This window comes from Equus przewalskii, chromosome 18, assembly GCF_037783145.1.
Source record: "Equus przewalskii isolate Varuska chromosome 18, EquPr2, whole genome shotgun sequence".
Classification (NCBI taxonomy): Eukaryota; Metazoa; Chordata; class Mammalia; order Perissodactyla; family Equidae; genus Equus; species Equus przewalskii.
In genome coordinates this window covers 15893275-15918360 of record NC_091848.1, presented here as the reverse complement: position 1 = coordinate 15918360, position 25086 = coordinate 15893275, and the positions used below count along the sequence as shown (strand labels likewise).

The following is a 25086-nucleotide window of genomic DNA, read 5'->3' as shown; positions in this document are numbered from 1 at the left end:
AAATTGAGTTGTGGCATTTCTTTTGTGTAAGAAAATTAGCGCCAGCCTGTTTTCCTCTTTAGTATTACATATGGTTGATTGTCTTTTAAAAAATTTTGTTTCTGGATGCTGGCCTGGTGGTGTAGTGGTTGGGTTTGCATGTTCTGCTTCGGTGGCCTGGGGTTCGTGGGGTTGGATCCCAGGTGTGGACCTGCACACCCCTCACCAAGCCGTGCTGTGGTGGTATCCCACATACAAAGTAGAGGAAGACTGGCACATATGTTAGCTCAGGGCCAATCTCCCTCACCAAAAAAAGAATAAAAAAAAATAAATTGTTGCTATTTTCATATAGGACTGAATTAAAGTATCATTATGGAAAACTTTTAAATTTGAAATGAGGAATGAAACAATCTATATTTTACTCAGATTTTCTGCTTTGAGCTGCTAGCATGATCTCTCCAAATTCAAATTGGATATTTCTAACGTTTTAGCAAATGACTTTCCAATTTCCATAAAGTTAATGATGCACCTTGTGATACATCTATAGTAGTCAACTAGATTTGTTCACGGTCAACATACTGAATAGAAATTTAAAACTATGAAATCTGTCACTTTTATATTTCTAACTCAATACTCTGAAACAACATTAATCTGTTAGTAAATATTTGGCAATAATTTTATATAATAGCAAAACCATGAGATAAAGTCCATTTTGGCTTAATGTTTGTGTAAATTCTAAGCAGCTTTGACTATTTGCAATTTAATTCAAGGCAGGAAAGTCTGAATTAATAAGTAATGCCGTTTGAGACGTACTTTTTTTCTAAAGAAAGTTATAACTAAAATAAGTACATTTTAAGCAATTGGTTAAAATTTAATAACAACATCCAAAATATTTCTTGCATTTAAAAAGTATGTTTCAGCTTTGAAAACATTTCTTAATGTTCTGTTTATTGTCGGACATAATTTTACATTCAGAAAACTAGCTGCTGTAATTATAAATCTAGCAACTAACACTCACTCACAGTGACTTTTTCACAACTTGAAAACAGTAATAAGACCTAGGACTGCTTTATCTTCCAGAAAGTTGATGCTACATTATTTTAGAAAAACGAATAGGATTATGCTTTGTTTTCCTAAATCAATTCCCTATCAAACAGGTGTAAGTTACGGTATAGATAGGTCGATCGATTGATGGATAAATTTAGAGTAACAGATAGGTAGATAGATATAAATATGGTCATCATTAAAATAGAATAGAATGTTTGGTTTTGTGAAGTGAAGTAATGCATATGAAAGATTTCATTCACATATTATTTCGTTGTCATTTCTATTTATGTTTTTATCTTTTGTTTAATCAATATAGTAAAAGATAGTTTTCTGAATAAACAGTATTTCAGATGCTAAACAATTCTTTTCATTAGTTTACATTGGCAGTCCAGAGTCTAGGAGCATAAACACATCAGGCAAAAACTGCATGTAGACCCCTCTGGATTTTGAAGACTTCTTGCTTCTAACAGAGACTTTTATTTGAAGTTACGGAGCAATATCTACATTTTACTGATAGTTAATAATTGGGAAGAGAAATTATAAGCAAAGAAATTTCTTCAAATAGAAGATTTTTATCATTTAGTATCAGCTTAATGTCTTGCTCAGCACTTTAAAAACTCTCTTAGAAGGATAGCTTTTTATCCATTACTTTATGATAGTTTACTCACCCTTATATTATAAACCTAGCAATTCTCATTCCATGAAATATTGAACGTTTATTTCCAAGAGATCTTTTTCTCGATGATCAGAACTGGAATCTGTGTTTCTGACTGAAAACAATTGGCACATTTTATTTCTACAACACTTTCACATAAGAGGTGTTCAAAAATACAAAGCCAATACTTTTTATGAGTTCCTAGGCTTATAAATTCATAATGTTAAAATTTCAACAATTTCTTCTTAGATGAGACTTGCATTTAAATACATGGTGTGTTTTCTGTGGAAGTTACCTATGTGTCTTCAAAAATCCGACTGGTCTAGAAAAATGACTCTCTGAGACAGTCATGTTCCTTTTGATTTTTTAAAAAAAGACAAAACAGCAATAAACATTTTAGCTCTTTAATGAGCAAAGATCATGTCTCTTAGCATTGGACTAATAGTCATTATCCAGATTATCTTTATTTCACGCAATGACCAGTGACATGGCCAAGATGTACAAAGTTGTTTCCATCAAGTAGTATACAATTTTTTTTTTGTATAATAAGCTTTCATTCTTGAAAAAGAGTAACTGAAAAGAAAGGTTTCTGTTACTGCAGTTAGTTTGTCAGAGAAAGTTCTTTGCATTATCTTACAAACTATCAAAATTGCTAGTCATCTGAAAAAATGTAAAAAAAAATCACATAACTTTAGTCTAATAGAAATATAGTACAGGTAAGAGAGAAAGTATTTATCAGGATGTGCTCTTTAAGTCCATCTCAATTTTTTTTAATATAAATGTACATCTGATTACATATACAAACATTTGGAAAGGTCTGTGATATACTGTTACTGGTAAACAACATGGGGATGAAGAGTTTCCTGTGGTCTTAGAATATTCATTTAAAATCACACATCTGTGTAAGACTAAAATCCTCCAGGTGTTGACTCTCCTTCTAGGTTGGTATCTACGTTGTACTCTACTGAGATTGCGTGAGTAAATTCCAGTGAATGAACCTCAGTGAGAAAGATAAGTGATGTGAGGAGGGACATAACTTTATATTGAATTATTATTAGTAAACATTTTGTCATGCAACATGAGTAAATCAATTAACTGAGAACTGTAATCAGAGTGGTAATTTGGGGCATCCTCATATCATAAAAGACTGTTGGAAGTAACTATTCGGACACACTTCACCTTACCAAAAGGAACAAAATACCGAGTAATAAAAACCACAGCAAATTATAGAGCCTGTAACACATGTCCAATTAGGGTTATATTTCTATAAATTATTTAGATGGGAATAAAAAGAACATTAAAAACACAGGAATTTTTTTTCTGGGATTCATATCAGCGAGTATTCACCACTATAGCTATAGTTTCTTCAAATACCTTTAATAACTAATTCCTTCTATTATCAAAACTACTGTGAATTATTTAATTGTAATTACTTTTGCCCCTTAAAATCTTCTTTAGGTTCTGCCAATTGATGGAGGAAGCTTCTATTAAAAACTCCAATGGGATGAGAAGAATTTTAATTACGGCTTAATCAGCAGCACAGCCACCAAGCATATAAATTATCATGCACATCGTGCTAAAAATATCGTTTCCTTTATCCCCACAACTTTATACTGACAGCACTTATGTGATAATGTTGTACCTGCCAGTCTTTAAACTTCTTTGTTTTACTGGCAAATTTCAGCATGAGCCTTCGCTAAGGCCATTAACAGCATTGGTGCTTTGTGTACTTATCCAAATATGTAAATATGGTCTACACAATAAAACGGCTCCAAATAAAAACTGGTGAAAATTATCTGACATTCCATTGGTGTGTCCCTTGTGCATATGCATGGTTGCTTTTTTATTTTTATTTTTTATATTTCAGACATAGTTCTTTCCTGTTTGGTGTTCCACATGCCTAATTCCATTATGTAACATAAATCTTCAAAAAATTAATTCTTGAATGTGAATGAAAAAGTATCATTCAGAACAATTGCTTCACGCAATTGAAATTCATTTTTAAAGTTGATTTTTGTATATATGTACAATTCATTTTTTTCAAAACCCCCAAAGTTCTTGATATGTATATTCACATAATATTCCTCCTTATTTAAATAGTAAGAGTCTTGTAGGTTGAAAGCCAAGGAATCTTCAGTAATCTTTTACTGCAATCCATCAAAAAAATAGAGTTTGTTTCTCTTGTCTGGCTATACCCTGGTTGTTGAATGTGAATGGGGGTGGGGATGGGGATGGGGCAGAGTATTGTTCTGTCCTCCAGTAAATGTATTGAATGTGTGTAAGGGTTGAATCCCTGGTATAGTATTGGGAATCATTGTAATGGTGTTGGGTGTCATTAAGGGAACATCATCAGGTGACCTCCTCATAGCTAGTGTGTAATCTGGGGGGCAGGCGGTCCGAAGAACCACCTCATGTGGATGGATGGACTCACATTCATGATCCAAATCAGTGTGCTTCATTTGGAGGGACATGATCTCCTCTTCTTGTGCATGGGTCAGATCGTTGGTAGTAGTGCGCTGAGGGCTGCATCTCCTGTGAACATCATGTCTCCTCTTATCTTTTTTGTAGTACAGGGCTGCAAAGGCCAAGATGTTCAGAAATAGCAGTGATGCTCCAACTGCAATTGTGACGCTCAGCTCTGTTGAGTAGTCCCTTTGATCCACTGAAAATGGACTCGGTTGTTGTTTGGGGTCATCCTGCTTGGCAGTGGGAAAGGCTGATGTGACAGGTACAGAATTTTTTCTCGTAGGCCTGAACGTGATATCAGTTGATGGCACTTTAGTTGTTGTCGAGGTATACTGAGAAATGTCATTAAGATTATGCAGATGAGGTACCAGCTCCAACCAGAGGTTCACCTTATTGGCTCTGTAATGTTCTTTAACTCTCGGTTTTAATCCAATATGGAGATAAAGTTGATCTTTCTGGGAATATCTGGTCCATGCTACTTCTTCAAAGCGGTTGGGTTTGGTATGGATGAATTTTGTGTCTTGAGGGACTGGTTGATTTGGGTCACTAGGAGAGAAAAAAGAAATTATGAGAACAAAATTGCTTTACTCTTTTTCTTAATTGAAATGGTACTAGTTTAACATCTAATTGGAGAGGCAACTCAGCAAAGCTTTAGACTGTGTTTTAACAACTTGGGTTAATTTAGAAATATAAATCCAATTGCAGGCAGATTGTCAGATGGATGATAATGTTATTCGAGTAAGCCTCACATTCTTGTTCTCTCTTTCCATTTAGAGATGGCTGCTGTATATCCAAAGATTTTAAAATTCATATGCATATGCATTGTCTCATAGGCAAACTAGCAGAGACAGCATGGAACAGTGGAGAGGACTTGGGATTTGAGGTTGGTAAATGGATATTTGAGTTCTAGTGTTGCTACACAGACATATGAATATCTATATGAGGATCTCGTAGCCTCAATTCTCTTCTCTGTAAAATGGAATTAGTAGTACCTGCCTACCTCACAAAGTAGTTGGGAGGATCAAAAGGCACACTGTAAACTGGAAAGCACTAAAAAATAATATTTGTCACTATTGAATAACAATAATAATAGGTCCTGTGTAATTAAAAAAACAGAATAAAATTAATTATCGAGTAATGCCATAGAGGTATTAGCCTTTCTTAATAAACTTCTAATAAAGTAAGGAGTAATAAAGCAGTGATTTTTGAAATACTACAGTGTAGAATTTTGAGTAAAGGACCTTAATATATTGCACCTATTAAATCATTTGGGTACATAATATGTATTATTTTTAAACGCTTAAAGTGATATTTTTATTAAATTATAGAAAACTTTATTCCTTAAGCACATACCCAGTTTTAGCAAAATTTGTCCAGTATGTCATTACGACTGCACTCAGCATCACATCATTTTTGGAGAAATTGCAAGGAAATAACTCTGTAGGCCCAATCATGGGGATTCCTAGTACGTAAGGAACCTCATCTCCGTGAGCTGCATCAGCCCAAGCTGGAACCTGATCTGTTTGGCAATGATGGTAAAAGGCATAGAAATACGTAGGCGAACCAAAGTTTGAGTGAAGATCTGCTGTAGCTACAGCTGGTGCCACCCACTGATGGTCCGTAAACAAAGCCAATAACGTCTTCCTTCTGGTTTCAGGGTTATGACGGTCAGCCCAGTCAGTATACATGAATTTAATGGTTTCTCTCAAAACGTCTTTGCCTTCAGGATATCCATATAAATTATCAACAAAATTGGAAACAGCAAAGTCAAAATCACTAGCTGAAATACCATCATCACTATCTACTATATTTTCAACAAATTTTAACCCTTCCCCTTGGTTAACTCCTAACATTATATCATAGTTGAGAAACTCTCCTTGTTCCATCAATATCTGAGGGTCATCTGGTATTACATCACCATCAATCACAGGTCCAAAGGCTATGTGGTATCGCGCTGGTTGAATATCTTGGTCAACAAGTTCTTTGTAAGGCTTCTTCTGTAGGCATTCCACTAACTCTACTGTATCAGAAACATTGCAACCAACTTTTGTGGCCAACATTCTAGCATATTTTGCGGGTTGGAAACTAACAGCCCAGCTGGAAAGGGCTGTTCCACTTTGAGCTATTGCTCGTTGAAAAAGTCCTATGGGAAAAACAACAAAGAGTTTCAGATGACCTTTGAATAATGTTAGGGTAAAACAATAAAATCTGATATTTTAGACGTGTATATAAGAACCCAGATACAACTCAAGAAACAGGCAGAGAGCGACATTTTTGCTTAAGAGAAGGTACATAAAGTCATCGCCAGGGTATAATGAATCAAAGAGGTGGACCTAGGTCTTTGACTACTGTAGGGGTCAAGAGGTCTAAATTGTTCAGTGTCTCAAAGAGGCAGTAAGCAAGGAGAAGAGGAGAATGTGCAAATACTAGTGGTAAAAAGCCCCAAATGCTTCCATTGATCAGCACATACACACTCATTTTATTATCAAAGCCAACCAGATGGGACCAACTCTCTTTCCTTTAACTCTTCGTATGATTCTGTATTGTCTTTTGGGGCTATTTTCTCTGATTTGGCTGCATCTATCTTTCTTCAAAATGGCTCTAAATGTTTGTTTTAGCCAGAATTTATTTGAAAAAGAACTGTTGAGAGTTCGTACAACTACTGAGGCTGGGGATTTGCTAATACCCTGGGGATGGCCCTGAAGGCACACAAAACAGAATATCACTTTAGACATACTCTTTCCAGCTCTTCAAGTCAGACATAGTATGCTGAATATTCCTCTTTCAGAAGAAGACATAACATTTGAAGTGTGTTCACTAGGTTAAAGGAAAAATCATCAGCAGAAGGATTTAGTGGGAAGTGATTTAACTTTTTCCACTGTTGAAGGTGCGCTGCTATATTTTATCATAAAAGATGAAAAGTACATGGTCCACTGCTTTTCGCTTAATTGCATTTAAGAATTATAAATCATGGTCCCACATGCAGTTTGATAAGAGCTGCATGCGTTCAAATTTACAAATGCACTTTATCTATTCATTAAGGTATTTTCCAATAAAATTCTTGTTTTAAAAATATAATTAATCTGGGGCCTGCCCCATGGCTGAGTGGTTAAGTTCACACTCCACTTTGGCATCCTGAGTTTCGCTGGTTTGGCTTCTGGGCACAGACCTACACACCACTCATCAAGCCATGCTGTGGTGGCATCCCACGTGGAAGAACTAGAAGAACCTACAACTAGGAAATACAACTATGCCCTGGGGCTTTGGGGAGGAAAAAAAACAAAGGAAGATTGGCAACAGATGTTAGCCCAGGGCCAATCTTTCTAAAAACATATAGAATAATAAATAAATTAATAAATATAATGGCAGCCAGCTAAGGAAACAAAATATATAAATATAATTAATGTATTTTCTTCTAAAAATTGAATTTATTATTAATTTTCAAATACAGCTTTGTAGCTCAGTTATTTAAACACGTGTTCAATTATTCATATGTGTTAATGAGATAAGAATTCTTTTCACAAAGGTGCTAAAGCAGTGTCTGAATTAGAAGCAAAGGTTTAGATTTTTCTCCAAACATGTATATGTATTCAAAATTCAAAATGTTCCTAGATAATTCTAAAAATATTCAAAAAGTCAAACAATGCTAATTTAAATTTATTTTGGTCTCTGACGTCTTTATGAACATGTTTTTAGTTTGCTATAGCAAAGTATGCTAGAACAAATGATAAGAATACAGATAATTGTAAAAAATTATATAGGCTATGTGTTTATCAACATTTGCTCAGAGAAACATTTTACTGATTAAAACTTTTATAGCTAAAATAAGCCTAGTGATTTCTATGGCATTCTTTCTCATTTCAGGGGCTCAATAACATTAATTAAATATACCAAAAAGATTTGGGGGAAAATACACATCATGCTAAGTATAGTCTGAAATATGCCATCTACATAGTATCGGGAAAACCATATATTTTATTATTAGTGAGAGTGAGTGATATGTGTATGCAAGCTGTGGTTGACCCCTGCTAGATACAGTCCTGAGCACCACTGCAGGCCTGGGGAGTCACAGACTTTAACATTCATGTCTGCACTGGCGACAGACTTAGCCTGATGATTTCAAGAGGTCTCCTGAGCATCTCCTAATCAAATCAGGCAGCTTTGTTAGTGGAAATAGGCTTAGAACTAGACCAAACATAAGTCCATTTCTCTCATTAAGCATGGACAGTTTTCCTTGAAGAATGTTATGGAATGTTATGTTTCCAAGTTTGCAAAGCCATTTGCCACTGTTTACCACATCAAGGATTGGTGAATAGCAATGCAAGCTGATGAACTAATTGGTTCATCTCTATCGAATGCTAGTTTTATACTGGCTGAAACTGGCCTTGGTGCTCATTTTTGCTTTTCAGTTAGTAGTTTTAGAAAAAATAGGAGGAGATAACACGAGATCAAATGACTTTAAGAAGTCTGAAAAGATTGTCTAATGTTAACCTAGATAAATATTGGCATTAGCATAGACCTCATGCTAGAACAATCTAATCTGTTCAATTAAAAAAAAAAAAACAAAGCTTGTTGTTTCAAAATAAGTCATTTTGTTACAGACCAAAATCTCTATACAATTGGAAATATTCTTGTATGTGTCATTTTGTCATCTCGAATCAGAACTTTACTAATATAAATGAGATATTACATGAACTACGTCACTAAATTGCCTCTAATAATATATGATTTTCCAAATATATATACCCATTTAATGACTGCCTGTGCTTTTGAAATTCCACATCAATGTATCTTTGACACCAAAAACTAATATTTTGTCTCGTGCTCATATCATAAAACTGTCTTACAAATTAAGATGTTTCATGAATTATACTTGACTGTATATTTTCATAACATATATAAAATGAAAATAAAAATATAAAAAATACAAGATGATCTATGCTGATGCGTATACTCTATCTTCCTGTCTATTACATACGTATAATGGAGGGAAAGTATTTGCTTTTACAGACTTTTCCAACAAAACACTTCTGTTCCTGTGGATATTTCAAGTTAACAATGCAATTAGAATGGGTGACTAAACTCACAGTAAGATGGGAGTCCATAAAGAACAATATGATGAGCCTTGGGCAGGCACTTTGGAAAAAGGGTATCAAGGCCGGAAAATGGAGACAAGAAAAATATTTCATGGATTTAAGCAGCTTCAGGGTTCTATACTGCTTTGGCAAATTTTAGGGGAAAAAACATAACACTTGGAGTTGAAAATAGAAAAAGCACAAATTCACATTATATTTTTCTTTTTAATCAAAAGTTCTACCAGTGACCTTGATGCTTTGACAATTTTGGATCATGCATGCAAAATGATCAAACATCCATTCTCTACTCAAACAAAAAGTGAAAATCACATTTCCAGACAAACTAGCTTACAACTGCTTCCTGATCTTCACACTAGTAAAGGGTTTTAAATGTCTATTGTCTTGAAAATAGATTATGTACAATCCCTGGATTAGAAAAACCTGTGTCTTTGACTTTGATTACTGAATAAACAGAGATGACAGAATGGTGAACGTCTTTGATTTTCCTGAAAATCACCCTTTGGAGGAAAGAAAAGTAACTGTAATGCTAACCTTTCTCAAGTGTGCTTGAAAGGTATCCTTACCAAGCTCCACAGGAGACAAAGAAAAGAGTTTGACAAAAATTTAAACATGCATAGAAAAGTTGAAGAAACAAAGTTTTAAACAGTGATTGAGTTCAGCCTAACACTCAGTTTGAACAGAGAAATATATACAGAGCATCACATACTACTGATGGTGGTGGCATGCAGACACCAAAATTGTCAAAATTTGCAACCTGCATAATACCTTTGGTTGAATTGCTCCAACGGTTACCTTCAGAATAATGGGATAAAGTCAGCAGATTGACACATGAACCCCCAGCACCAGATCCAAAAACAGTGATTCTTAAGGGGTCACCACCAAAGAATCCAATGTTCTCACTAGTCCATCTTAGAGCTTGTATGAGATCAAGGAGTCCATAGTTTCCTTTTGCAGCCTGATCCCCTGTGCTCAAGAAACCTGGAAAATAGAAATAAAAAGACACCACAGAAAACCCTTTTGAGTTGACATGAATCAAATAGACATTAAATTTAAATACAATCGAAGCCAATGTTTGTCAAGGTGAGTACAGTCCAAGTTCTTTAGTGAAAAATTATTTCCCACCAGAACAAAAGAATTTACTTTAGGAAGAATAGTAGAGACTGAAATCTGAAATATCACATTTATCTTTCCCAAATGTTTCCCAAGTTGTCCAGGTAACAGGTAACAGGGGGCAGATAAAGAAAATTAAAACATTCTGAAAGACCTCAAGAGAGACATTCCAGAGGCCAAGTTACTTGGTGGAAATATTTGGGATAGTATCATGGGGCATATAAGAATGTGCTTTTGCATAAAACACTGTCAGTCCTCGAGTTACTACTGGTCTAACATGGTTGGAATCTAAGGTGTGTGCAGCAGAGTGGCAGGATGTAAGGGTGTAGAACAGGGGTATAATTCTAAGACTTGTGCATAAAATTATATTCAAATCCTTGCATGTATATGTATACGCACATTTTAATCCATGATGGCCCATGGCTAAGAAAGGATCACTGCGTTACAGGTAACTTGAGATCATATTTTGGAATATCTTCAATGCTAAAATGAAGATATTTGCTCAACTAGAAAACAGTGTAGAATAATTGAAGATTTTTGAAAAGGTCAGATTCATATTTCTGGAATTCTTAAAACTCTGCTTTCTAGTGAATCTAATAACGAGGAGGAACATATGTTGAATAATAGAGAGAATGGAGGTATGGGCAAGGTTACAGGGATCTGAATTGACAGCGTGGCAAAGACAGTTGAAAAAAGGAAATGGATAGAAAAAACATTGTGGTAGTAAAAGTTGAGTGAATTTCTTACATATGGAAGTTGTTATAGTGAGAAGAGTCAAAGATATTACTTTAATAATACTTTAAACATATTCACTCATTTCACTGACTTAGCTTTTATAATATATTTATTATAACTTGTAAAACAAACATCTACTCTAATGTATTTCTGCATTGGATATAAGTAAAAAAGTAGAAAGTATTTAATAAAATATTCCATTTTATAGACTATTCATATATTATGTAGAAAAAATTTAGAAATATTACATACAAATTGATTAATTATATTATGGATATAATTTCCAACCTCAACGACTTTACAGAAATAATTTTTAAAAATTAGATTTACCTTCTTATTGCAAAGCCATTACAAAAACTCAACATTAGGTGTCAAAGTTTGTGATAAAAATTATTTTATTCAATTTGAAATATACCTCTATTTTATAAATAAGCCAGGAAGTCAATTACATTTTGAAAACCAGACTGTGATAACAGTTCCTGTGGGTTGAGTAAATTGATCTCTAGCCAAAATGAAGCTATGGGAAAGAAATTCTTTAGGATCATTGTAGGAAGCATTAAAGGATGACAAATCTTCCTGAATAATTTTGAAGAATGTGAAGAAATGCAGATGATTAGTTCTTTTCCCACAAGACCAAAAATTACAAGAAACAAAAACACAAACTCTAGTCCACCGTGTGTGTGTTTGTTTGTACGTAGGTGCATGTATAACCCTGGAAATATTAAATCATCCTTGAGATGGAGGTTAACTTTTTTTAAAAAAGTTCCAAATAAACATATCTTTCTGGTTATATTCGTTACCTTTTATTGAATCTACCTAACAATCTAAGGAAATTTTCGTGGTATCTTACATAGAAGCACTTTCAAATATGCAAGATTCAAATAAATGAGAGTATGTTAAAATACAAAACAAAAACATGCAAGCGAACTCTTTTAGCTTTATTTGCTATTAAGTGAATTTTGGTATAAGACAGAACCATTAGTTTAAATTCCTGAAGGAATCTGTTACAAACGTTTTGATATATAAAGATAGACTAAAGTCATGAACCCTGAAAACAACATTATGGAAGGATTACTGTGCATTAGATAGAAAGGACTCTTGAAGGATAAAGTAGGTATGAGTGTGTGTGTGTGTGTGTGTGTGTGTGTGTGTAGAGAATGAGAGAGTGAGTGAGACAGAGTAAGAGAATGCTTGAGAGAATGAGAGCACACTCTACGTTGTTTATTACCTATAATTCTATATTGTAAATATATTCACATAGAAATTTGATTTATGAATATAGCTTATGACACTTAGCACAAAACTCAGGATTTGTACTTAATTCCTCTTGAAATAATATTGAATAACTCCAGCTACATTCAAATGAATCTCTGTATTCGGACAAAATTGATTTACTAATAAAATAGCCATCATCCAATATGCAGCATGCAGAGAACCACAGTAAAGGGATTATCGTCCCTACATTGACTACATAGTATCTCCTCGATGACTTCAGTTCTGGTAGCACCATTTTAGCTTCTCTGGTAGATTGGTCAACTAGTTTTGTGTTTATACAACAATACGGTAAAAAACATGTCAATTCTCTGAAGAGCAACTTCTACTTTATATATAGTTTAAAGAAATCTTGCAGTGTCTTGAAGAAAAAATTTTAAACAAAGTCAATTCAATTTCAAAATTGCAGTGTCAAGACACAGCATGGAAAATGGAGTAAATCGTCAGGTAAAAGATTGTGTCCTCAGCCTGGAATGTCCAAGCTAGTCTGTTTTACCCTTCAGTACTGAATTTCCCTCACTTTTGATTTCTACTTCATGTGTATGCTGAAGTTTATCTGTCTATCTATCTATCTATCTATCTATCTTGCCATCTACCTATCTATCTTTCCAACTAAAAACAATTGATCATTAAAGTGAATTCAGAAAGCCACTATGAGTTCTATATTAGGAAAAAATGAAAGATAGTTGTTGCCTTTATTTAGGCCAATCAACCAAGCAAATCCTATCTCTTTAGACCTGATAAAGTGATACTACATGCTTGCATGAATTCTTTTATTTCTGATGCTGTATTCAAACAAAAGTTTGTTTGCTCACTTAAGGGCACAAAATGAGGAAAGTTAAATAAATTGTTGCCTGAAAAGAGACAAAGTTTGCTAATTACCCAAGTGATGTGCACCCGCAGCATTCTTTATACCTTGCTATCCAATGAAGTATTCATGTAAAGTTCTTTTTTAAATTGATTTAGCTGCTGTGTCCGTAACAGCAGAATTATTTCAGCTCACTCTAGCTGAAACTTTACATTGAACTGCTCAACTGTAGTCCAGCTATGAGAGAACTCAACTGTACAAAGAACTGAAAATGTTGCTTACCTTTATGATTACTTTGGAGAAGGATTTTCCCTTAATGTCATTTAAATCGTTCTTAACAGATAGTCACCAACTTTATCTGGCTTTTCCTGGTCTTCATTTGTAAACTCCTAGAATGTGTGACTAACTGATGTCCTAACACATTGACACATTAACTTTGCTAGATAGAACAATAATGATTATGAAAATAAGCATGTCTCCTTTTTTTGGAGGGGAGAAGCAGCAGAATTTTCCAGAAAAATATGTTCAACTTTTTAATTTACTTGATTCATGAATATAAAACCCTAAAAAATTATTACTTTTAAGTTTAAAGCAAACTTTCAAAATTCATAATCACAATTATGTCAAGGATTATGTCACTGGTTCATGTATCCACTACAATTGCCATTCAACTTTGTGTTCAAATAGAATTTATTTAATATCATTCTTCTTACCCCAAAATTTATTCTATTAGGCAAAAATCTCTAATTATTGTTGTTCTTACATAGATCTACTAGTTCTACTGATCTGATTAAATTTACTGAGCAGGTTTGGCCTCAATTTGATGTATACCTAATCTAGCAACTAGGATTACTTTCAGGTGTTAAGGAAAAACTAGGCAATTGAACATGGGTCCACTGGCCCTTGGAATGGAAAAATCTGATCAGACCTAAAACAAATTGGGCAAGGGGAAGATGAATAAAAACAGATAATTATTGCAATCAAGGTATCGGCTTGGGTACCAATGTACACTGACCTCAGGTAGCTCTCTGATAGGCAGACCCTAAGGAGCATGGGAGGAGCTAAGTTAAGTTGTCTGGCAGCAGCCCTGCAGCTTATTGGTTGACACAACCAAATTCAGGTCTCTTACAATACAACCATATAGGCAACATCTTTAGACTGTAAAATCACGGTCAAGCAGGGTGCTTCCCAGGAGGAAAAAAGATCCAAAAGTATTCAAGGAGGAACCTGGGACTAGGAAAAATACAGACTGTTTACATTTGAGATGACATCTATAATGTCACAAATTTAAGATGTCAGTGATTGTATACTGTAGGTGTACTTTTTTTGTGTGAGGGGGAAAATTCAAATGTCTATGTTTATAGCGTTTAATTTCTGGAAATGTTAAATACAATATATATTTTTAGAGTCCATAGTATGCAGTTCATGCTATAAAGAAGTAGGAAAGAAATCTTCCATGTTTATCAGTGCTGTTGCCTGGATACGGAAGATTCTGGTTTGTTCTTTGAGTCAAATTGATAAGCATTTCAAAATAGAGACCATACCGAGCATTAGAGAGTCAGTCTTGCAGACATGAGACTTTGAATGACAGAGAGGCATCCTTCTAGGGACTTTGGAATATGGATCAGAAGAATAGCTCATTAAGAACGTTGCACCTTAAACATAAAAAGGATTTGTAATTGTGAGATTAATATCTCTGATCCTCCCAGCTAAAAATCCAACTGGAACTCCCACGTGCTAGCTTTCTCTACATTTTTAGGTGCCAAGTCCAGTCAGCTCTTCCTCTGTATTCTGTCTCCGTCTTCTGCATGCCACTTTCGTGACTGACTTATTCTAGGTCTTCCTTTTTTCTTCTTAGACAGATGAAATCCTTCTAACTAGTTACTCAGCCTCCAAACTTCCAGCAAACAAGTCTACGTTCTATTCTGTCACCAGCCTCACTTTTGAAAAATATTCTTTTCTAATGGGGGGACACGGCTATATCAAAATAAAATCCTCATGTTAAGACATAATTGGAGAGTTTCCCTTTATTTCTCTTTGAGGCAAGATTGTTTAAAATATGATGGTTAGAATTGACCAAATTAGGCAATTTGGGGTCTGTGCAGGGAAAAAGAACACACAGAGTATCATTTAATTACCTATTGCCTCTAGCTAGCTTTCTTGCTCTTGTATTCTCTTGAAAGCTACTGTCTAAATTCTTCTTAGAAAGCAACAAAAGATAAAGTCAAAATAATTTCCTTTTTGTAAGTATTCTCTGGAAAAAAATTTGCTCTGAAATGGAGCTTATATCTTAATACAATATAACTTGGTGGTATTTTCAAACTTTTATAGTTTGGTGCATTTATTCATTTGTTTGTTCATTGTGAGATAATTTGCTTTTTAATGGCCCATCTGTGGGAAGATCAAACTGAGTTACTGACTAGGGCTTCTGATTCCTGATAGCTGGACACAGAGGCATACAGTTGGAAAGAAGAAGGTCACTCCTAATAGATGCCTGGAAAGAAAACATCTGTAGAGTTTCTCTGTGTTTCAGTCCCCAAATTCCCAATGTTTTCACCACCTCCAAGGTAAACAGGAGAGATTGATCTTTCTACTTTATAATTCAGTTTTAACATTTTGTGACTCTTCCCCAAAATAAAACTGGAATATTTATTTTAACCAATTTAGTAAATGTCTATTAATTAAAATTACAAAAAATAATTACAGAAGAATTTAGTAATTTCAAAAAACAGCAACTGAAGCTTATTCCTGAATTTTGGAGTAGAGGGTTATCTCACTTGTGAAAAAGTAGCATACAACGGGGTAAAACTACTACTCTGGAACAGCACTAAATAATCTCGCAAACACCGCATATAGAAGTACCAACACACCACCACACACACACACACACAACGTGCACACATCAAACAAAAATAGACAGCAGTAACAAATCTATAACTCATCCTAGCTAAAAACATTTCTAATGACTTAAAGTTTGTGAATTATGGAAATAGCATGGTAATGTGAATTACCTAGACGATGCCAATAGAATAAAATAAAGGCAATGAGGAAGGCAGGGGAAGAACTCCTTCCTTGAACACTTCAATTGCACTATGAAAACTAAAAGATAGGAAAGATATAGACAGGATGATTTAGCACCCAATCTCTAGGTGACCTCCATCTGAGCTCTTGCCACATTGTATTGTCACTGGTGTATTGCTCTGTCTCCCTGAGTAAACAGAGGACATCTTTGCATTCCAGACACTTAACTTAATTGCCATTGAATAAATATTCCATGAAATAATCAATCAATTAATAACAAATGAGTGAACTTCTTAGTATTACTTCTATCCCTGTGCTCTCTTGCCTGATAGAGCACGTAGCTAAATGAACTTGGCCTTTCACGTGATTGTGAAATACCCTGGGAAAGGGAGAATATTAATATACACTATGCGCAATACCTTTAGAATCTCCTTTGTAAGTTTTCAATAAAAATATTCTGTTCAAGAAAAGGGCCCAAGGGCTATAACAATCTCAAATATTTTCTTTAAATATCAAGTCATCAAAATACTTTAGCCATTGCAGTGAGAGGGAGCCTCTCACTGATTCCATCACTTCATCACTCTCATCCACTGATTCTTCTCTGCAGAGTACCACTGCTCTTTGGCTTGTTTAAATGGGCAGCTCCTACTCAGTCTCCAAGGCTCAGCTCAAACATTGTTGTTGAGAGAACTTCAAACATAGGTAGTCCATCTTCCTCTAAATGCCCAGTTTTCTCTGGACATTCTTTTGTAAGTAGGTACCAACACTGAATTGTAACTATTTGTTTGACCCTGTCCCCAGATGGGGTACAGTGCCACATACATAGTAGGGGTAGAGTAAATGCTTGCAGATTTAAAGGTGGTTATTTCTAAGTACCTTTGAATCCAGAAAAACTAGTTAAAAATATATATAAAAGAAAGAATTAGATAATGATTTCTTTTTATGCATAGCCTAAATACACATATAGATGGACTATCCTGTATTTGCAAATACCGGAATATTTGGCACCATTCCTGACATTACATAGACATAATCCCTAAGAAAAAACAAAATACGCCCTAGATGAACCTAGTGAAGGTAATGTATTTATTTTCATTTAATACAATTATCCATAATTATGGGCAGAATCGATTCAAAGGTGAAAACCAAGAATGGTGTTAAGTATTCTACAACCAATGGTCTAGAAACATATGTAGAAAGAGAAAAGTCTCAGGTTAGAAGTTGGGAAAGCTACAATATAAAGAAAATTACACTAAGCTACTTCTTAATAATTAGGTCTCTGATAAAATTTGAATAATAATCCAAATTTCCCACTCCCCAAAATTTTAAATGGCAAAGATTTTTTTTTTTTAACCCAACTTTTCCTAGGAAGTTTTAATTAGTAGTTCTTAAAAGCTTGCGAACCCTACATTAGGGCCATATGGTATACATTTTGAAGCAGCTGCTAAATGTACATAAAGGCACTTGAACAGGAACCCAAAATATCCTGAGGCAAACCACTAATTCCAGCGACCAGTGTAGCAGCACCTGCAGCTAGCCTCGGGTCATCTTATTTACTAATGCCAAAGGGATATACCATGGGTCTTAATTAGATGTTAACAATAAATCTAATATTGAAATTGGAATACGTTTTTGCTTTTGGGTTCTACTCCAGACTTAGTAACATGGCAGTTTTGGCCTCTGCAATCCGTTGGAAGTATTTCTTGAAGGCCCAAATCTATGGCTGTGTTAACCACTGAAGGCTCACTGGTTAATTTCCAAGGAGGAAATTATTCACGTAACTTGGCCTTCAGTTAGAGGAATTTTTCAAAAGTTTTCCTAGCCCAGCAATTCCTACTGTAGCTAATATGGCTCTTCAGCTCGGAGGGTCATGGAATGCTGTTCAATAGAGAAGGAAATATTGAAACAAGTGGAAGGTCAATTTAGAAGAAGCAGTGATCTGAATCTTCCCCGGGGTGCCTTCACATTAAGCTCAGATTTGTAATTGAAAATAAATCTTTTATGTCTGGGTGACAAGTCTGAGGTCCTGTCCTGGGCGCAGTTTTCACTAAGCATTATATTTTCCAGCCTCAAGTCGGTGTCCTTTTCAGCTGATTTGACCTGCAATGCCACAGTAGGATGTTGGCTGCCAAGTGATTAGCTATTCAAGAAAAAAGTGAAACTAATCTCTGTATTAATATACATGAGGTGAAATGAGAAGAAATCTGAGACTCGAAGGCACAGAGACTGATGTTACAAGCTGTGTAGCAAGGTATACACCTCCAGATCCAGGAGCAGAATCAGACCCCAGAGAGAAAGGGTGACATTTGGCAAAGGTGGTGCAAGAGACAGCTGCTGCGGGTTGAAGTGACAGCTTGATTTTCTCTCACTTTAATGTAAAGAGTTAGTCCTTTTTCAGAATAAAAAGAACATCTTGTTATTATGCCACTTAGTAAAAGGCATACAAGTGCAGAATTCCATTTTTTTCTTTTACAGTGAGGTTGGAGGGGAGCTACGCTGAAGAGAAGGCATGAGTTTTTTTAATTTGCTAACTTTACAAAGCACTTCTACATGAGTTTATAGCTACTGAGGAACCCAAAAATAGCCTATCTTCCTTCTGTTAGAAACGTCCCTTCTCTCCCTTGGAGAATCAGATAATTATGAAGATCAATTAATATCACAAACGCGAATCTTTTTTTACAATTTTTTTAATTCTATTTTTTGGTGAGGAAGATCAGCCCTGAGATAACATTCATGCTAATCTTCGTCTACTTTGTACGTGGGATGCCTTCACAGCATGGCCAACGAGTAGAGTAGGTCTATGCCTGGGATCCAAACTGTGAACCGTGGCTGCTGAGGTGGAGTCCATGGAAGTTTAACCACTCAGCCATGGGGTTGGCCCCACAAATATGAATCTTTTTTTTTTTTTGAGGAAGATTAGCCCTGAGCTAACTACTGCCAATCCTCCTCTTTTTTCTGAGGAAGACTGGCCCTGAGCTAACATCTGTGCCCATCTTCCTCTACTTTATATGTGGGACACCTGCCACAGCATGGTTTTTGCCAAGTGGCTCCATGTCCGCACCCGGGATCTGAACTGGTCAACCAGGGACCACCAGGAAGCGGACCGTGAGAACTTAACCGTTGCGCCACGGGGCCAGCCCCAAATATGAATCTTTTAATGGAAAATAGTTCATTAAGTCAACATTCATTGGCCACCTACTCTTTGCCAGGCACTCTGCTAGTTACTGAATACACAAAGTCTAATAAGACATGTCCCCTGTTCTCCAGAAATTTAGGTTTTATTTGAATGTTTCTTGAATGTATTCCTTGGCCTTCCTGCAACCTCACCATGGAGAATATGTGGTAAAGATTCTTTGGACAGAATTTCTAGGGGAGGGGCCCAGAGTCTCTGGGATGGAAACTGCACCTTTAACAAGTTATCGAGTGATTTTGATGTACATTAAAATTTAAGAAGACGGATGTGTTAAAGATAAAGAGTATAAGGAATTCTTACCAAAAATATCAGGGCCAGAAGGAACTTTAGAGTTAGTCTAATCACATAATTTTACAGATGAAAAAACTGAGGATCAGAGAAGGAATATAAAGTGCCTGATGTCACACAGCTGGTTAAGACCCGGTTTTCCTGTCTTCTAAGTCCAATGCTCATAAAGGGGAAGAAATAGGTTGTGGATTTCTTTACTCAAACAACTCACTACACTGTCTAAGTGCCCTCTCCATTTTGCTGTACTAATCAACTATTTCTAGGTATTAGTGACTTGTGTTACGGGAGTATGAGGGCAAAACGTTGGTATATGAAATTATCTACTCTGTGACCTTTCTCCAGACTATCTTTCATCCACCCTTAAGTATTCTAGATGAGGACGGTTGTTTTTCCATTCAAAAATCAGTTCTCCCACAACAAAAAATGAATGGCTTAACTATTCTACATACCTTTATTAATTTTTCTTGCAGTTCAAAATTCTGATTTTTGATTACAGATTATCCTTATACTTCCACAGGAAAGGAAAAGCTTGATTTTAAAATGAGGGGCAATAAGATCCTTAATCTTACTTTTAAGTTTCTATCTACCTTGGGGAAAAAGTTCTCTTACAAACTAATTTTATTATTCTCTTTGCTCGGAAATTCTATTCAGAGCTGAAATATCTGTGAAGCTTAAGCCAGTTTCCTTTTGTTCTGCTCTCAGAGAAGATGGAGAACATCTGGAAGGTTCTTCTGGAAAGATATTCAAGGAAAACCTGTACTCTTCAGGCAAAATAATCCAATTCTTTTTTGTCTACATTGTATGGAACTATTCTCCAACTCTATATAAATGGATAAATACATAATGCAGATGGATATTTGCTCATCAGAGCCAACTTATAGTAGTTTAATTTGCAATTTACTTGAATAAAGTTAATTATAACAAAAGCAGTGATATAAATTCTGCAGAAAATAATTTGCTTTTTAGGTCTTTCACCTGTTAACCATGCCAAAAGAAATATCATTATGCAGCATGCTAAGAATTTTTTTGAGCTTATCTAAGAGGAAAGGCCCACTGGTATATTGCAATTGACCAGCTTTGCCCAGGTGCCATAGGGTTGCCCATAAACGGCCACCTCATAGTGAGGAAATTGTCATGGCACAAGAGAGTCGGCCTGCAGGGGGCGCCTTTTTCTAACTTACCCTGTGAGTTAACGGCAGCTGGCCCAAGAAGTCCACAACAGGCTTCAGTCAATTGTTCAGCATTGCATTTGTATGTAAACAGGCTTAGACTCTTTTCCTAGGTGTCAAGGGAATCCCATCCCACCATTCTTATAAAGAAAAATACTAATAATATATTGTACATTGCAAATTGTTCTAATATTAAATGAATATTATTTGAAAACTTTTCATTTCTTGTTAACAATTTCTGTGAATATTTTAGAGTTATAAAAATAGCATTTTTCTATTTTGTACATAGTTATCTTTTGTTTTTTAAAATTAGAATCGGGTGATAACAACTGTCATCAAAGATGAAGAACTCCACCGAACCACACACCGTGTGCTGACTGATAAAAAATGGTCAGTGCCAGTTACAGGTGCAAGTTTGGCAATAGAGCAGAATTTGATTTCCTACTAAGCTGAACTGGTATAGTCATACTATATTCGATGGTAAAACCAAAAAAGCCCTTTCCTTACTCAAAACAGCTTGTCAGATTTTGCACAGGGAAAATTTTCTCAGAGAAACTAGTGAGGCTCTGAGGGTAGAAGGGGTAATTGATATTTGGTTATCTGTATATCCCAGGTCACAACTGCTCCTTTCCCTGAGCTGAGCCATAGTTATTCTTAAATTATTTATGATCACCAGGAAAGAATGTTAACGTCTCAAACTCAGCTTCGAAGCCGTCTGCTTCACTCATCTGACCTCCTGTGCCCTCTCTGTTCCTCGGCCTCTTTGACTCGGGCAGGGCAGACTTTTTCTCCTGTCTTTTCCAGAGTCTTCCTTCATTAATACCAATGTCCTCCTACTTGTGTTTCCTTTGCCATCTTAAAGTTTCTCTGCATCAGATTCTCACTCCTCATGCCATCTTTTTTCTTTTACAACCCTTTTCCCTAAACACAAACAAACCCCTTAATTCAAATCAAATAAGGAAAATTCAAATTCAAACAAAAAACAAATTTCAACCTATATATTTGGTCTTTCCAGACTCTGGACTAATTACATGATTTTAGTAAAGCCTATTGTATTATATATCAATTAATAATGATAGTGATTAGTCCTTTGTAATATATCTAGAACTTACAGAAAGCCTTATACTATGCTGACCACTTGGTTAAATTCTTTGTGTACCATGTTTCATTCAATTTATATAATCACCCTGATTATTAGATAAGAGTTTCAGGTCACCTAATGAGTCAATGACAGCATAAGACTTAAAGACTTTGTCCTGAAAAAAGTGTGCACTTATATTTTCATAATGAAGTATGCCTTTATGTGTGATCTTTTTTTAAACAAAATCTTCATCTGCTGTAGCAACCTAAAAGATGACTTTTCCTGGGCTTCTAAGCATCCCTCTTCTGAACACTTAACTTTTTTCTCCCTTAACAAACCATCCAGCCCACATAACCTCCTTGTATTCCTTGATAATATAATCTTCTCCTTTCCAAAGGTCACACACTGGAACAAATGCTTGACCCATTTGTGACAATGAAACACAGCAGCCTCCTTCTTATAATACAAAGGCACAATCAGAGAAGAGAAAAATAACTAAGCAAAAAAGGAAAGTGAGAGAAAACTCCTCTGGTTTTAAACCTAACTCAATAGAAAATTTGTCTTTCATCAAAAGTATTTCCAGGCTAATGACTTGTGGTTTCTTCAGCCTCATTTAAGTAGAATAGGACTCACTTTTCATAAAGTGGGTAAGTGGATAAAGTACTCATTCGATTCTACATTAATTTTAAAGGGAATGTGAACTAGCTTCACTTGATATGCGCACTCAATGCAAAGTAAGCCAGCTGCCCATGAGAGCTCCCGGGGACAGAGCTGTCTGGTCTTATTTCAAGAAAGGGCCATGTTCCCTGGTCACGTAACTTAAAGAGACTGGTATTGGATCTTTGCCTTGAGTACTCCATCTTCATATCTTCTGTCTAGTACTATATGGTTCTAAGGGGGAGAGGACTCTCTTAATTATATTCAGAACATCTCTTATAATTCAGTTCAGTGCAAAGTTTATTGAAGCATGTGACAGACATAGCACTAGGCACCAAGTTTAGAGAGGCATGGGAAATAAGCAACGTGTGAATTAGAACCATTACATCATAATGAAAAGATAGGAAGAAGTGCAGTTGTCTGTTTATTTTTGTCTGTAAATGGAGCAATGATGTAATAGGTATATTTTAGCATCTGGAAAATAGGACTTCAAGTGTGCATCATTTTATTCAGAGTCTCAGGTTGTATCATTAAAAGACAAATACACGGGCACAATTGCAATTGTTACATTCCCTTTAGTGCTCCTTACAACTCTCATCTGAAACTTTTAATCTTATGAAGTGTCATCACAAATCTCCTGGACATACAGAAACCACAGAGTAGGGAGCAAAGGGGCAAGGGTGGGGAAAATGGCAATGTGGAAGCAATATAAAGAATTCCAGTATGAAGATTGCATACTTCATTATAGTGTCCATTTTTGAGTCTAACCTCCCACCCTAGAATCTGACATACAATCAATCTTTATATTAAAATTCCCTCATTATGTAATATGTTCCTAGTATATTTCTTAACAAATAGTAAGTACTCAATAAATGTTTGCTGAATTGGTGACTATACATATTTGTTGTGGATAATCTTTGTAAATAATTATTATGTGCATGACTTTTCCATATTAGACTGTAAACAGTTGAAGGAGATTGAGGGGAGAGAAAAAGAATTCATCTTTGTATCCCCTGCCTGCCTCAGTGTCGGTTGTATGTACACATTTATAGAATGAAAGAATGTGTAAATGAAGTTAGATATCATTTCGCCTAAGCCAAAATGGGGTCTTGGCTCTGCCGTCCCCTCTGCACATCCCTCATGTGCCAATGACCTAGCTGAGCTCCACTTGCAAATCTGAAGGTGGAGCTAGAAGTCTGGCAGCTACCAGTTCTGAAGCTGAACTGACTATGTAGTGATCCACATCGCTCACTAACACAGCCAATATCAATGAATTACTCGTGTCTGGCCTGCTTGTTTCTTGTGTACAGACACAGGCTAAAAACATGCCCTGTGGGTTACTAGTTTTTTCAAAAATCTGTAATTTACATACATCGCACATCTGCAAATTTTCAGGCAGGCTTACAGACATTCTCAGTCTTTCAGATGAAGATAGACATGAGGGCAAAGCAGAGCACTAGCCGTCACTGCGGAGCCTGAAACAGCTAGTCTTTCACAGCCAGGGAGGTTTCCAGCTGGGATGGCTGTTAGTGGCTTCTGGAGATAGCTGTAATGGACTGCTGGCTTAGGCTCCCTATCTCATCTCTGAGCTGGGCTGCTTGATTGGTGAATGATGAATGCAAGTTGTCTAGCTGACAGCTGTCTGCTACTGAGAGGCTATAGATAACTGTAAGTAAAGTTAAAAGATTGGAGGACTTCTCAGCTGCACTGATCAAATTATTTAGATGAGAAGTCTGAATAAGAGGTAGAGTTATGGGAGAAAGTGGGATGAGAAAGACCCGTCACAAGGCCCTCCGTAAAGGTTTTGAGAGACAGATTCTTAACAGACAAATGGAGGTGGGTTTTTCTCTCAAAAGACATCAAACATACCTTCTGCCAGATAAAGATGGAGAACCCATGTTAAGAAGAAGCTCACTGAGTGGAGAGTCTGTTGAGATCAAGGGTTATTTTTATAGTTTCCAGGTAATGTGTATTCCTATGGCTTGACGCCTAAGAGGCACTCAATAAGTGTACATGGACTTGAACCGAAAATGGACACAGTTCTGTCAAGGCTACAGAATCAATTTTGATGTTAGTTTCTAAGTAATGCCAAAAAACAATGACAACTAATAAATTTTGTTGGCATTAAAAAGAGGCGTATGCAATCTTCCCTAATGTATGATTGATTCAGAATAATTTAGAGAGCCTTAAGATGTATCAGTCTTCAGGTTTGGAAATGCTCCAATTAAATATGCTTCTTTGCTATTGGTTCTTAAGAATTATTCTGTTCTGTATGTCTACCTGGCCCATAACATAACAAGGTTAAGGAACAATGGGCACTTAGGTTGGATTACCTCAAATTACTAGTCACTTTCTTATAGTAGAAAAGCGATTCCTTTGGTTCATGCTGATCCCATCCACCAGTGTGGTCATCTGTTGATTATCAAGAGCCGTTTTTCCCTACTGCAAAGGACTTAACCATACATTCATTCATGAATGTATTTCCTCTAGGATCCAGCAAATGTCCTTA

The 25086-nt window shown here is 35.8% G+C and overlaps 1 protein-coding gene across 15 annotated transcripts in view; it reads right to left on the bottom strand.

Moving 5' to 3' along the window:
* Window positions 1-2071: 2071 nt before the first annotated feature.
* The window catches only part of NLGN1 (neuroligin 1), an 829283-nt gene continuing 806268 nt past the window's right edge, over window positions 2072-25086 (bottom strand). For 12 of the 15 annotated variants that reach the window (XM_070582358.1, XM_070582369.1, XM_070582365.1 and 9 more), the window contains 3 exons: window positions 10009-10221; window positions 5501-6290; window positions 2072-4693 (listed from right to left, as the gene is read on the bottom strand). In XM_070582358.1, coding sequence (XP_070438459.1) covers window positions 3871-4693; window positions 5501-6290; window positions 10009-10221 — 1826 coding nt within the window. In that variant the 3' untranslated portion in view covers window positions 2072-3870. The remainder of the gene's footprint in view (window positions 4694-5500; window positions 6291-10008; window positions 10222-25086) is intronic. The other 3 variants (XM_070582360.1, XM_070582368.1, XM_070582371.1) reach the window with 1 other exon arrangement.